Genomic DNA, 13,570 nt, shown 5'->3' with positions numbered 1-13,570 from the left:
TCTATGCCCAAACGAACACGAACAAATGCTCATTCAGATTGATGGCCTTTAGCCATTGGAGATAATTCCAAAATTCCTATGGTAGCTCATCTCCATATATATAAAAGGAAAAGTTGTGATTACGTGTGTCTGTTTAAAATGTTTAGCGTACTTCCCGATATGCAACAAACTTTAAATTTGCCATGTGGGTACTTTCCAGACTGTACACCATGCAAACATTATGAAAATACACTTTTGTGTTTTTGGGGGGAGGGGGGAGCTCAATTATGCATATATTTTTTGCACGGCAAGTGAGTTGTGACGTCAAATCTGTCACGTGACCCGCGCACGTGGAAGCGTAACGCATTGTAGTGTCGTGGTTAGCGCGCTGCGCTACGAACCTGGCGACCCGAGTTCGATTCCCGCTCACGGCCAACACTGGTGACGATTATTTCAACCAGTCCTGGGCCTCCACTAGGTCGACTCAGCCTCAAACGAGTAACCGCTGTGGTGTGTGAACATCGCCATTGGGGAGACAAAGGCGGCCGGGTGTGGTAGATCCAAGTCCCGGGCGAAGCCAGGTAGTACAGCTAGTCCCCATATAAAACTACTACCAGTGACTTCTCATGAAGTGGTAGTCAATGTACTGATCCGGGAAGAATGATAGACTGAGTCGACCCACAGCAGAAATTTGAAAGTATATTTACTTATTCATCTACCCAGGAGAGCCACACTGGGACGTATCACTTTTTTCAGGAGGGTTCTGCCTAATTGCGCTTATTTTTTTTATCAGCCGGAGGAAACCAGAGCACCCGGTGAAAGCCCGTGTGTGTGCAATGGAGGCAACACTTTCCTTGTACAGATGGAATCAACATGATGGCAACAGATGGCGATTAGCCCACTTGCTGTACTCCTTTCTGCTGGTGAGCCACAGTATTGCCCCGTTGCATTGCCACCACGGCACGGCTAGCAATCGCAGCTGTGGATACATTTTGCCTTCAAACATTTGGGAATTATAATTTTGAAGAACAATTTCAGATCTTTTTCAGAATCTCGGATGGTTTACATCGGGTTCAAAGAGTAGTGACAGCCCCCGATGCCATGTGACAACATTTTTATGGTGGGCCAAGAGTGGAAGTTATACCATATTTGGTGATGCCACTTCACGTGTTCAAATTAACCTTAAAACACATACAATTCGCTTCATTCGAGTTTTGTATTGAGGCCTGATGTTACTTTTTTGGAAAAAAGAATATGAGGAAATCATAAATAACAACCCTTTCATATGCGATCAAGAGTGGAGTGCTTTACCCAGAGCACCCCCTCCCCCCAGTAAAATGATATAATATAATAACTAATGTGTGTTTGTTTATTAATCAATATCCATTAAAATGTTCAGCATCATCATGCAATTGCCCTACCCGATTGCTGCATGTTAATTAAGATAACGCTTCGCTGAATAGTGGAACAACATTTACATGCTCTGCATTTCGACCGTGCTTTGAAAACAATAGACGAAACAATATGACAGCCAGTGAAAATAGATATATGGTGTCATTGTGCCAATTGAGCTTAATGGGGATACTGTCTGTTTAACAAATAGTTAGAGGCGGGTGCCCAATAACCTTTTAAATGTGGAAAGTTGTGCTGTGTACAAATGATTAATCAGCATCGCCATTAGCCGAGAGCATGACCAAGGCCTCATGACCTTGAGGTGGACAATCTGTTTTGGAAAGCTAAGGGATGTAAACTTTGGCAATGATGTAGGCTCTAAGAAAAGTGGCATTGGCTAAATTGCACGTTATATATAATGGCTAACTGTTTTGGCGAATACCGATGGCTGTAGCATTTAGATTCGGTGGCCAAGTTCAATCTTTTGTCACAGCAGAAGACATCAAACGTTGAACCTTCATCGTGCTTTGTATGGAGATGCATTTTGTTTTGCAGGTCCAATCACGGCAACTTGGCATCGTTCTGAATAAAAATGTACGTTTGCTTTTCATGTGGCGGTGATGTTATGGACATCAGGCATCTGGCACAGCTGCTATGCGTGTAGCTTTCCGCGTATCTGTGTGATCATCTGTCAGAGAGTGTGCATGTGCTGAAATGTTGTCACGACAATTAAGCAATGGATTAGACATGTCGCTGCTGCATTAAAAAATACATATAAAACTACAGCTAGGATCTCGCACAATTACTCGCTGTGAACAGTTTTGTGCGAATCTCACTTGAGTGTTCTCCAAATGTGCCAACTTATTTTTAAGCATCATGAGCAATCAAGAAGTGTAACCTCACACAGAAGAACCTTGCACTTTTAAACATACAGAGCTCTTTCAATTAAGCTATTGATCATCAAAATCTGCCGAGCATACGAGCAACAGCAGACTTTAGTTAAACATTTAAAGTTGGGCTGCACAATTATAACCCAAAAAAAGTAATGCTTGTACTTGTGCTTACACATGAGAATGACAATGAATATGCGAGTACCTCGCACAAACCTTTATCAAAACCTGTAGTCACGATGGGCATATGTGGATATAAGGGTGTCATTATTGCGATGTACTTCTATGACCCCGTGACTACGCCAGACCACAGTGACCAGCGTGGCGACATCTGGACAAATAATCCCCCACGATCCACGCGGCTTGGGTCGGCCCTCGTCCCACACTAGCCAGCACATCTATTTTAATTAATTTCCACACAGTGATTTTAGAGGTTTTTGGGTTAGATCGCGTAAATATAAATGTGTCGTGAAACCCGCCACCACCCGACATAGCTAATTAGTAAGGGTTGTCACGTAAACAGAACGTGGCAATAACCTTACTAATTGGTTGTGTCGGCTGGTGGCGGTTTTAACGACAAATTTATATTTACGCGATTTAACCCCAAAAACCTCTATTATGGATAATATTGGTCGAGAGAGCCCACGATGTGTTGAACAGTCGTTTTAGAGTCGCAGTGGTTCTCTCCTCAAATGGGCATAGGCAGGTGCTCATCTCATTCTGTGGTTCTGAGCGAGTGGTGGAAATTCCACATTGCTATGGCGGGAGAAAATTTAATATCTTTCCACATACTCATCCATTCAACGTATTTGTTGAATAAGAACTGGCCCCCACTAATGAGTGCATCGCAATACTTTAGAGTATAAATTAAACAAAGGTAGTACTTCACCCCTAAAATCAAGACATGTAAAAATATCGAAATTAGAGGACATGCTCAAGAGAAATTTAAAAGAAAAAAAGTTGTCTTGCAGTTGGAATCTCCAAGTCCTTCAGTCTGTCTTGAGTATATCCGAAGTAAAATGTCCACAAACTGCAGAGTGCTTGAATTGCATTTGATGTGTGGTACTGTATTTGACGCCTACAAGCATAATTATAGCACATTATACAAGCTGGCAGAGGCATTGCCGTGTCAAAACATCCTTATTATTAACTTTTCACGATCACGTTATTAATATTATAATGCCACGTCAAATATGCTGCAAAGTTAACTATCATGAAGTGACCTTTTCTGCCATGTGCATTGAAATGTCACGTGAGAAGACTTTAATTAAAACAATTTTGCACATACACAGGGCATATACTTGCATATAAACACACACACACATTAACATACATTACGACCTACCGCCACCTCATCCGCTTGGAAAAGTCAATACATGCATGGTGTAATATGCACTTACGTTACAAAGTAGTTTATAAGATTACACCATGGAGACATGCCATCAAACCACCTTCTGTACATAACGGTCAATGTAGCTTCACACAGAAGCCGTACATCATTATCACAACCAACACTTTGTACCCACAAGACTCTCACTGCGTAGAACCTGTCGTTCACCGAAGGCCTGGGTACACATCAACATTTCTCACCAAACATACTGAAAGTCACCTGTGATTGGAAAGGCATGTGTGGCAAAGAAGCCAAGACTCACTGCAGCCAGATGACTGTTCAAACACAGACAGAAATGTAAGTGACTCTCCAAGGACTTACCTTGATGTTGGACACGAGCCAGTGTCGCCAGTACTTCCAGATTGGATTGGTACGGCTGGGAGCATCGGGATCAACCATCACCAGCACGTATTTTGCATCCTGTGCACAACGTCACAAATGATTCATAGGGTTAGATCGCGTAAATATAAAAGTGGTGTTCATCCACCACCACCACCCGACACAAACGATTAATGAAGTTTGTTACGTGAACAAGGCGTGCTAACGAGCTATTACTTTAGCACGTCGGTGTGACGGAGAGTTAACCTAGACTATTTACAATTGAGTATGATGTTTCGCTGGTGATTACAACCAGCTTCATCAGCGATTTGCCAGAATTGTGAAAGCCTACGTGCTAAATTCACATCGGATACGTGCAGTCTATTCGTTGTCGAGACGTCAGCACTATTTACGCATACGTAATGTTTTCACGAGGGCGCATCACAAAGTGCTCGGTGGTGTAAGTATATAAAAAAAAATTCTGATATTTGAACATGTGCAGACATCTTGCAGCCAGGTGGTGTCAACTGTTATGTGGCAGAGCCCACGGTTTGTCTCACCGGAAAAAAAAATTCTCATGAAAACGTCAGGACTGAAAGAAGTGAAAAAAGTATCTGCCTGTTTTCACGAGCCATCGGACAGCGTTTCATCTCTATTGGCAGCTTTGAGTCAGTGCTGTAAATTCCACACTCCCAAGGTGGGATCAGTGCCTCTGTATCATGACAACTGTGGACTTCTGAAAAAGATATTAACTTAATCACTGTCGAGCCCACAAACGAAATTTACCATCGAAACCTTTTGATTGTGGGTCAAGCACTTGAATCACAATGATATCCAGACATATAATTGCACGAATATTGACTGTTGTGATTTAGAGAGATTTCCATTAGAAAGAGAGAAAGTGAACACATTCCTGCGGAGGGAGCTGGTAGGAACGTTGGGTTGCTCAGTCAATGGCCAGGGTCAATGGCGGCGTGGTGTATTCACCAAATATGCCCGACTGTGAGGGTGGGCACAAGCCGGCGTGAGTAGGTTAAACATTGAGTTTTATAAGGGCACCACGGGGTGACCAGCCCCTCCCCACCCAGCCCCTCCCCACCCTCCCCACCCAGCCCCTCCCCTCCCCACCCAGCCCCACCCTCCCCACCCAGCCCCTCCCCACCCTACCCTCCCCACCCAGCCCCTCCCTCCCCACCTAGCCCCTCCCTGCACGACGGACGGACACAATAATCCCCTGTGGGCTGGTGTAACCAGGAGGTTCCTACCAGTATTAACTGCTTTCACCAACTACCCAGTAACACTGCCCACTGGTTCCTGACAATGTATGAACAGAACGAAGCTCACATTTAATGGACGTTTGTGCAATGGACACGCTTTTGCCTCGGGGAACCCTGTGGACAAAATATTTACATTTCATACGTGGAACCATTTTCACATTTCAGATCGAGCCATTTTTTTTATATGAACACGTGCGACTCTTGCCATGCAAGACACACATTTTATTTTGACGTTGGTAAGTGTTTATGTGTGCGTCTGACAAACACTCATTTCCTCCTGTTTACAAGATAACACTTTTTTCCCAAATGAAATCTAATCCAATTAAGATATTACAATTTGTGATACACGACAGACGGGCATCTAGAGTAAGTAATTAGATTGTTTTGGGGGGGGGGGACGTTTTGTGGTTGTATGCAAAGAGAAGCTATTGTCTCTGTCCAACAAATGGTAAATTGAGCCAACAAAATAATCCATATCCAGTCGGGTCCTGCATTGGGAAGTTTAGTCAACGAGTTTCCCAGAGCGGTTTGCAAGATGAAACCGGAATAAGCAGAGGACGTTGCATTCACAAGATCCACACCGATGAGTTAAAAAAACCCAATTGCTGCCGCACTGCCGTTTTGTGGCCACCTCACGGCCCCAGAGATCAACACGCCACCGATTAAAACGCATAAACCATTGGTACCTCATTTGCCAGTAAAAAAAAATATGATAATTGGTTTTTTACCCTTTAATCTGGCAACAAAACTGACACCTTTTTTACGAGGAGTCATGTTTGCATAGACTGGCAAATGAGGTACCAATGGTGTAAATGCTTACCCCGAGCTCTCATACTCTGCTGATGGTGCATTGTCTTTGAGTTGTGCGCATTTTGGCGTCATCTGGTCCAACACCATGTGAGACTAGGCTCTAAGGAAAGCTGTCTCGGGTGTGGACCAATCAACTTCAAGGACAGTGCAAACATTATCAGAGTTATGTTTTTTGTTTGCATTATGACTGCAGGTATTGTGGTCTATGCAAACATGACTCCTCGTAAAAAAGGTATCAGTTTTGTTGCCAGATTAAAGGGTAAAAAACCAATTATCACGCATAAACCAGTGAACATTTTAATGAAGGGAATGTAGCGGTAGGCGACCCATTTCAATTCTGAAAACGTTTGCTTCCATAGATTTAACTTCTGAATGTGTGGCATTACTTTACAAGGTATTCGGTGACATCGTCTCGGTCTATTATCTGTGGATAGGTGCACAGTACTTGCATGTGCTCGTAATATAGTGAGCTGGAAAACAGGGGTTTGTGGACCTCACACTCGCGTGTGTGACACAGCCACATGCGTGACAATGTTCCTTTCTGGAGGCAGCACGGGAAGAGGTTACCAATCTGTCTGTGCAACCGGTGCATGTGCCCACAAGTTTCTTTTCTCTGGGGATGCCCGTTTCCTCACACACACACACTAGATGCCCTAACATCTCAGGAGAGTGGCATGCTGATTCTGGAGACGCAATGAAAAATTTCAGAATAAATACAAAACAAATTATTTCAATATGAATTTATAAAATCTACTTTGTTTGAACTAAATTAATATATCATTATTCTTTGTTTTTGTCGGTAAAGTCACGTAGGTATAGAATAAAATAAATCACGTTTCGAGCACGACACATCACCAGGTGGGAAAGCACTTGACCGAAAAAACCAAAGAGTATGGATTCCTGCAGTCACGAAAGCTTCAAATCATAATATATCATTATTGTTGGGTAACATTTTTTTTCATGACCCTATAACCAATAGTATGAGGCTCACTTACTGGACAGACTTGCCCAGCTTGTTATGCCTATTCAGTAATTTGCTCCCATGACAGTATCTGACAATGCGGCAACTGAGCACCGCATTTGTGCCAAATTAGACCTGAGATAACCCAATTACGTTGACTCCATGACCAAACGTATGAGGCTCACTAACGAGTGGACTTTGCACAGCTTGTTTGCCTGTTCAGTCATCATCGGCTGCTCTCGCCTGCCAATAGAGCAACTTTGTGCCGCGCCAGTGCTACGATATCCCGTGGGAACTGCAGCTGAGATAACCAAATTGCTTACGTGACAACGGCCTGAAAAAAAATACAGCGTTCCGGTAAGCGCAGGGCTCCCGAGGGAGAGTAAAATGAATGCATTTATTTCCGCCTTGGCGCATTGTTTCCATGACCTAATAAAAAAAAACAAAAATACCGTAAAAGGTCAGGTAAATGAAGTGATCGTGCACGAGGCTGCTGTCGTACTGCCAGAATAACAGACCGCCCCACGGGACTGCAAGAGAGGTTTCAAGTCCAGCCGTAGGACATAAATAAATAAACAAAAAAAACTTACTCATACAAAATGAATACAAATAGCTCGCTCGCTACACTTGACTACCCACAGATAATGGGCCTCTCAGTTGACCTCCGACCATAATTTGAACTCGCAACCTTGTGATTGCTCTAACCCCAGCACCACCCCGTGCTGGAACAGTTACAGCCGGTGTCATAAAGCTCCTTAATGTTCACTCTGGGGGGGCGGGCTGCATTTTATTATGTCTCTGCAGTGTTTTCCGTGGGGGGGGGGGGTGCTACTGGGTTGGCTGTGCGCGTACTGCCACCATGCTGGCGGTGAGATCTGCCCCCCACCGCCAGACGATGACAATTCATATTCTTAGGTGTTTTCGGTAAAGTCACGTAGGTAAAACATTAAAATTAATAAAAGTAAAATAAAATTAAAACCACGACGTTGCGGAGGCAACACAAGTCCCCGAAACGTCGTGATTTTTTATTTTATTTTACTTTTATTAATTTTAACGTTTTACCTACGTGACTTTACCGAAAACACCTAAGAATATGAATCCTTGCAGTCACGAAAGCTTCAAATCTAGAATTGATGACAATTCACACCGCGCGTGTCCGTGCGGCCTCGTGTCACCCAGCTCTCGCTTCGGGCTCCCTGGACGCACCCCGGTAAGAAGCTGTTAACGTCTCACAACAACAACAGCAGCAGCAACAACAAAATAACCCCAACTCCACGTGTGTGAGCATCCCCGTATAATTGTGTTTAAAATTGCATTGAGCTTTCAATTAGCCGTGATTAAGCAATCGATCGCTTGGCTGATTAATCAATTGATCACCCAGGTATTTCTTGTGATTAAAGTGAGGAGACATTGCTTCGGCTGCTGACCTCTACAGATCGCGCCCCTGGCATATGGTACCTATGCACACTCGGAGTACAAAGATAAAGATCCCCCTATAGCCTGTAACAGACTGTTGGGGCAAGTGCTGTTAGTGAGCACCTATGAAGGTCAGAACGGCACACGAGGGGGTGGGTAGCCAGCACCACGCCCGGCCGCCTTTGTCTCCCTAGTGGCGATGTTTACACACTGCACAAATTAGTTATTTGAGGCTGAGTCGACCTAGGGAATGCTCAGGACCAGTTCAAATAATCGTCACTGATGTTGGCCATGAGCGGGAATCGAGTTCGTAGCGCAGCGCGCTAACCGCTTTGTTACCGCTCCTCACTTACACAGACAAGCGCGTACAATAGCACATACAGGGGCTATTAGTGAGCACCCGTTAAGACCGGCATTGCAGAACAAGATAAAACAAAATAAAGGCTAAAAAACGGAATGTTGAAAGCATATGGAATCTGTAAATCAGTCGGTACCTATTATCATAAATACGGTGGCTGTAAAAGGCCAATCGCCGATATCTCTACACATCACTACTAAGTGGATGAGTATTGGGTTGTGAGTCCGCTTTTTAATTAGATAGTGAATGTGAAGAACACGTGATTTCCCATTGCCGTTGCCTAAATTGCTGAAATCATTACCGCATGCAGAATTACAGCAAAAAAAATCACCACTTTGAACATCCATTCTACAGGATAAACAGCACTAACATTCAGAGGATGTATTGCACAATTCACGTGCGTGCTGTAAACAATAAAAACGTTATTATTTGACCGTTTTACATAATCAGATGATACTTATTTATCCAGTAGCTGGACACAGTAAATCTAGGGTAGAGGATAGGAATGGGCATGTTAATTTAGAGCCGGTATTATATTGTATACTACATCTTTCTGAATTATGACATTAAAAAAATACTATTTCAGTAGTGGTATTAGTATTAGCAGTGGTGCAGTTAATGTCGCGCTGCGTTATAACCCAAGTTCGACTCCCAGCCACAGCAAAAGTCGTGGTGAGTGATTTCTGAATCGGTTCCGGGAACCATCCAGGCTGGCCCATTCCACACCCCCTTACCCGCTCCCCAGAGGTCGCAACCGGGTACCCGATACCCGTACCCTACCCGATACCCGTACCCGGCCGGGTACGGGTACCCGTTTGCGACCCTGGTGCGGCCGGGTACGGGTAGGCCGTGAGTCACTGGTGAGTAACTGTCACTCATTTCCCAACGTCTTGTCTCTTCTCACAATTCAAGTTCCTAGAATCAACCCACCCGCGCCTGCAACATGGCTTCATCCCAGAGGTCGTTTGCGACCCGGGTGCGGCCGGGTACGGGTACGGGTAAGGAATCAAAATCCGTTTGCGACCTCTGCCGCTCCCTATCGAGCCAGGCTGGTGAATTATGGCGAACCCCGCAGTCTGGAGAGTTTTTCACTTTCCATTTGTGCATCTGCCATGGTTTGTGCAGATATGGTTTAGGGTGGACCATAAACTTATGGAAGATCAAAACCAGGGATCTTCTGTGTTGGGTCTTTCACAAGGCGTTTGCAACGAGTAACGTTTGCGACGTGCCGCAGTGGTAGCGCGTCCGCTGCTTGTTGCAGAGGTTTGCGGTGCGAATTCAGCGGCCGCCCTGGTTAATACTGTGGGTGTAATAACCATGATAAGATGTGCCGTCTGAATTTCTATTTAAAGCTTTCGGGACTGCAGGGATTCATCATCTTGGTTCTTTCGGTAAAGTCACGTAGAAGGGAAATCATAAAATAATAATAAAAACATAATAAAATAATTCTCACGACGTTTCGGCCACAACGCAAGCAGCCGTCTTAAGGTGAAGAACAAGTCTGTCGGGAAGACAGCGTCTGAATGAAACACCCCAGGCTTGGAGCGTATATTTAAGCTGGGTTGGAGGGGGAAGAGCGCCTTGACAAAATAATTTGGGATATCTGCATTTCCCATAAATATGCTAAATTACTCTTGATATGCAAATTCTTTTGTGCAAAGGCGCTCTTCCCCCTCCAACCCAGCTTAAATATACGCTCCAAGCCTGGGGTGTTTTATTCAGACGCTGTCTTCCCGACAGACTTGTTCTTCACCTGAGGACGGGTGCTTGCGTTGTGGCCAAAACGTCGTGAGAATTATTTTATGTTTATTTTTTATTTTTATTTTATTATTTCCCTTCTACGTGACTTTACCGAAAGAACCAAGATGATGTGCCGTCTGCTTCGCAGTGCATATTACAGATCCCCCGACATCATTAGCAAGAGTGGGCCACTGTGTGCTGGCATCAGGGTCCATATTGGCCAAATTCTGAAATTACACCGCAAATGACTAAATTTGTATTTATACGTAGAAATCATTGCCCCCTACTGGCAGACTAATGTCCCAAGTAACTCTGGCAAATGAGACTCCTGGTCTATTGAGTTCTCACCTGGTTAAACATAATAAAACAAACTTGAAGAAACATTGGTTGTCCTTTAGAGCAGGGGTCCCCAACCCCCGGGCCACGGACTGGTGCCGGTCCCGTGGCCTGTTAGGAAGCGGGCCGCACAGCAGGAGGTGAGCGGTGAGTCCGCGCGTGTCCCGCCCCAATTGTTTTATTTACCACTTCCGTCCGCACCCCTTTCCGCACTGCGCACTTGTCTCAGTCACAGTTTTGGTAAGCCCACAAAATCTAATCCCGAGCCAATATGAGTAAAAAACAAACGTCGCTGGAGAGCTTCTTTGAAAAGGGGGAAAGACCCAATGATAACCCCCCCCCGGTCCGTGAAAAAATTGTCTTCCACGAAACCGGTCCGTGGTGCCACAAAGGTTGTGGACCACTGCTTTAGAGGGACTGGCCCCGGCCATTGGAAAGTGCAATTTTTTCATTCTAGATTTGAAGTTTTCGTGACTGCAAGGATCCATATTCTTTGGTTCTTTCGGTAAAGTCACGTAGTTGAAATGTAAGAATTAATTAATTAATTTTCTTGGTTCTTTCGGTAGTCACGTAGAATGGAAATAATAAAATAATAAAAATAAAACAAGATAAAATTATGTTTTTAATAATAGTAATAAATAAAACATAATAAAATAAAGTTTTTATTTTTATTATTTCCATTCTACGTGACTTTACCGAAAGAACCAAGAAGATGAATCCCTGCAGTCACGAAAGCTTTAAATCGAAAGTTAATTAATTAATTATTATTATTTTTCACGTACGTGACTTTACCGAAAGAACCAAAGAATAAAGGAAATTTTCTCCACTGGTCAAGGGCCACCTATTACCCCCGATTATCCATTTGAGTAGGAAGTCAATTTGACTTTGAAATATATTGCAAGGTGACATTTCTGTTCAACACGTTGTATTTCATTTATTTGTTGGGAGGTAGTTTTGGCAGGCTTAGACTTGACAGCTGCCGCATGACCCATTCAAGGAAACTCCGGCAGGAGAATATAAGACACATCTTCACGAAGCGCACTTCCAACAATGGCACAAGCATGTGCTCATCAAGCCTCACTCAGAACCTGTACAGATAAGAGTAGGGTCTGGTTGTCAAACGGCAGAGCTCCAAAACAAGTGGGTCCTAATGCGTCCATCTGTAACATATCCCAATTCAAGTTAATTTTTTCTTACACTTCCATTAGTCAAACAGACTAATGCTCCAAATTAAAGGCCACTGGGACTACTTTGTCAAGAAATACATTAGAGGACATCCTACACCGCTTCATGCAAAGACAGGCGATCAGTCTGTGAACATCTGTTGCCTCATTCCTTTATGCAGTCAGTTGGCCCGTGTTGTGCTTTTAGGATAAAGAAAATGTATCATGAATATATAACAACTTAGTACTATTGCCATAGTAACAAAAACTGAACTTTTTTATTTTACCAGGTAAGGCCCACTGAGCTACATAACTCTTTTTTTAGACGCGAGCTGGCCACAGATGATAGCTCAACGAAGTGACTTATTACGTGGAAATGTATTGTGGTCAAATACTCTTAAATACACGTTTCTAAATGTGGAGGGAAAACAGGAAGACCCGGAGAAAAATCCACACGACCACGGGGAGAACATGCAAACTCTAAATGAGCAGGTGTCAGGGTCAGAATTTAGCCCATGACCTCTCACGTAACAGGCGAGGTAGTTCACATTTCACCCATGCAATGACGGCGAGCATAACGGCGACTTGGCTGGAAAACGGGTGTCTTATAAAAAAAAATTACAATCTGCGATGAAAAAAGTATGAAGATTGATTGAACATTAGCAGTAACTGATAGTAGGTGACAATAAAAATCATTGAAAATGATACACATTAATGCATTAAGAAAGTATATTATAATTGATGAGCCTTTTGCCCATCTTAGGACGGAAGCTGTAATATTAAAGATGTACATTTACGTTTTCTTGTGTAATTGTAAATTATATTAGGAATTGTTGCACGTAAATAAAATGTTCTTAACTTATAAAGTTAAATTAAGGACTGGAAGATTTCTCGGTATACGATAATTTTGTGTGAATCTCTTATAAATGTTCAAAAGGTTTCCCTGCAGTTGACTATCCTTGATGAACACTTTGATCCGCCGAGGATGTTTAGATCTAGACAGAGCCACGTGCAATTGTCCATGGGAAGACTTACCTTTTGTTGCAAGCGCTGAAGAAATAAAGACACCAAATACACGTTTTTGCTGCGTATAATTATTTATTTGATCAACTTCAAATAAAGAAACGTCAAATTTAAAGCGAATTTTTTTCACTTCCGCTCAACCTGCGGGAGTGTAATAAGTATAACCCGTAAAAACAAAGTTTTTCACTATAAATCCTTTATATGCGTGGCGGCTAGAGTCCTCTCGTCCTCTGGCTTGAGATGGCTGCCACCTATGGGTCAGATGATTGCATTGCATCATTAAGCAATTGGTAATTAAATATATTTTTGTCCTAAAAAGTGTAAAATTTTGGAAAAACTTTTTTCACGAACATTAATTGTCACACACAACGAGTCTGTGTGGAAAATGTCAGCTCGATTGGATCACGGGAAGTGGGTTAAAAAACGACCGAAATATTTGCACGGTCCTAAGCAAGCAAGCGAACTTAATATAAAGGATTTAAAAATCCACCCACTCATGATTATTAATGAGGGGGGG

General features: G+C 43.2%; 1 protein-coding gene across 3 annotated transcripts in view; it reads right to left on the bottom strand.

Moving 5' to 3' along the window:
- The window catches only part of PEBP4 (phosphatidylethanolamine binding protein 4), a 257,438-nt gene that overhangs the window by 217,159 nt on the left and 26,709 nt on the right, over positions 1 to 13,570 (bottom strand). For all 3 annotated transcript variants that reach the window (XM_061556551.1, XM_061556553.1, XM_061556552.1), the window contains exon 4: positions 3,973 to 4,071. In XM_061556551.1, the coding sequence (XP_061412535.1) occupies positions 3,973 to 4,071 (99 nt within the window). The remainder of the gene's footprint in view (positions 1 to 3,972; positions 4,072 to 13,570) is intronic.

This window comes from Lethenteron reissneri, chromosome 22, assembly GCF_015708825.2.
Source record: "Lethenteron reissneri isolate LAM-NWPU_2019-01 chromosome 22, ASM1570882v1, whole genome shotgun sequence".
In the NCBI taxonomy this organism is placed as follows: domain Eukaryota; kingdom Metazoa; phylum Chordata; class Hyperoartia; order Petromyzontiformes; family Petromyzontidae; genus Lethenteron; species Lethenteron reissneri.
This window is presented reverse-complemented; position numbering and strand designations above follow the sequence as displayed.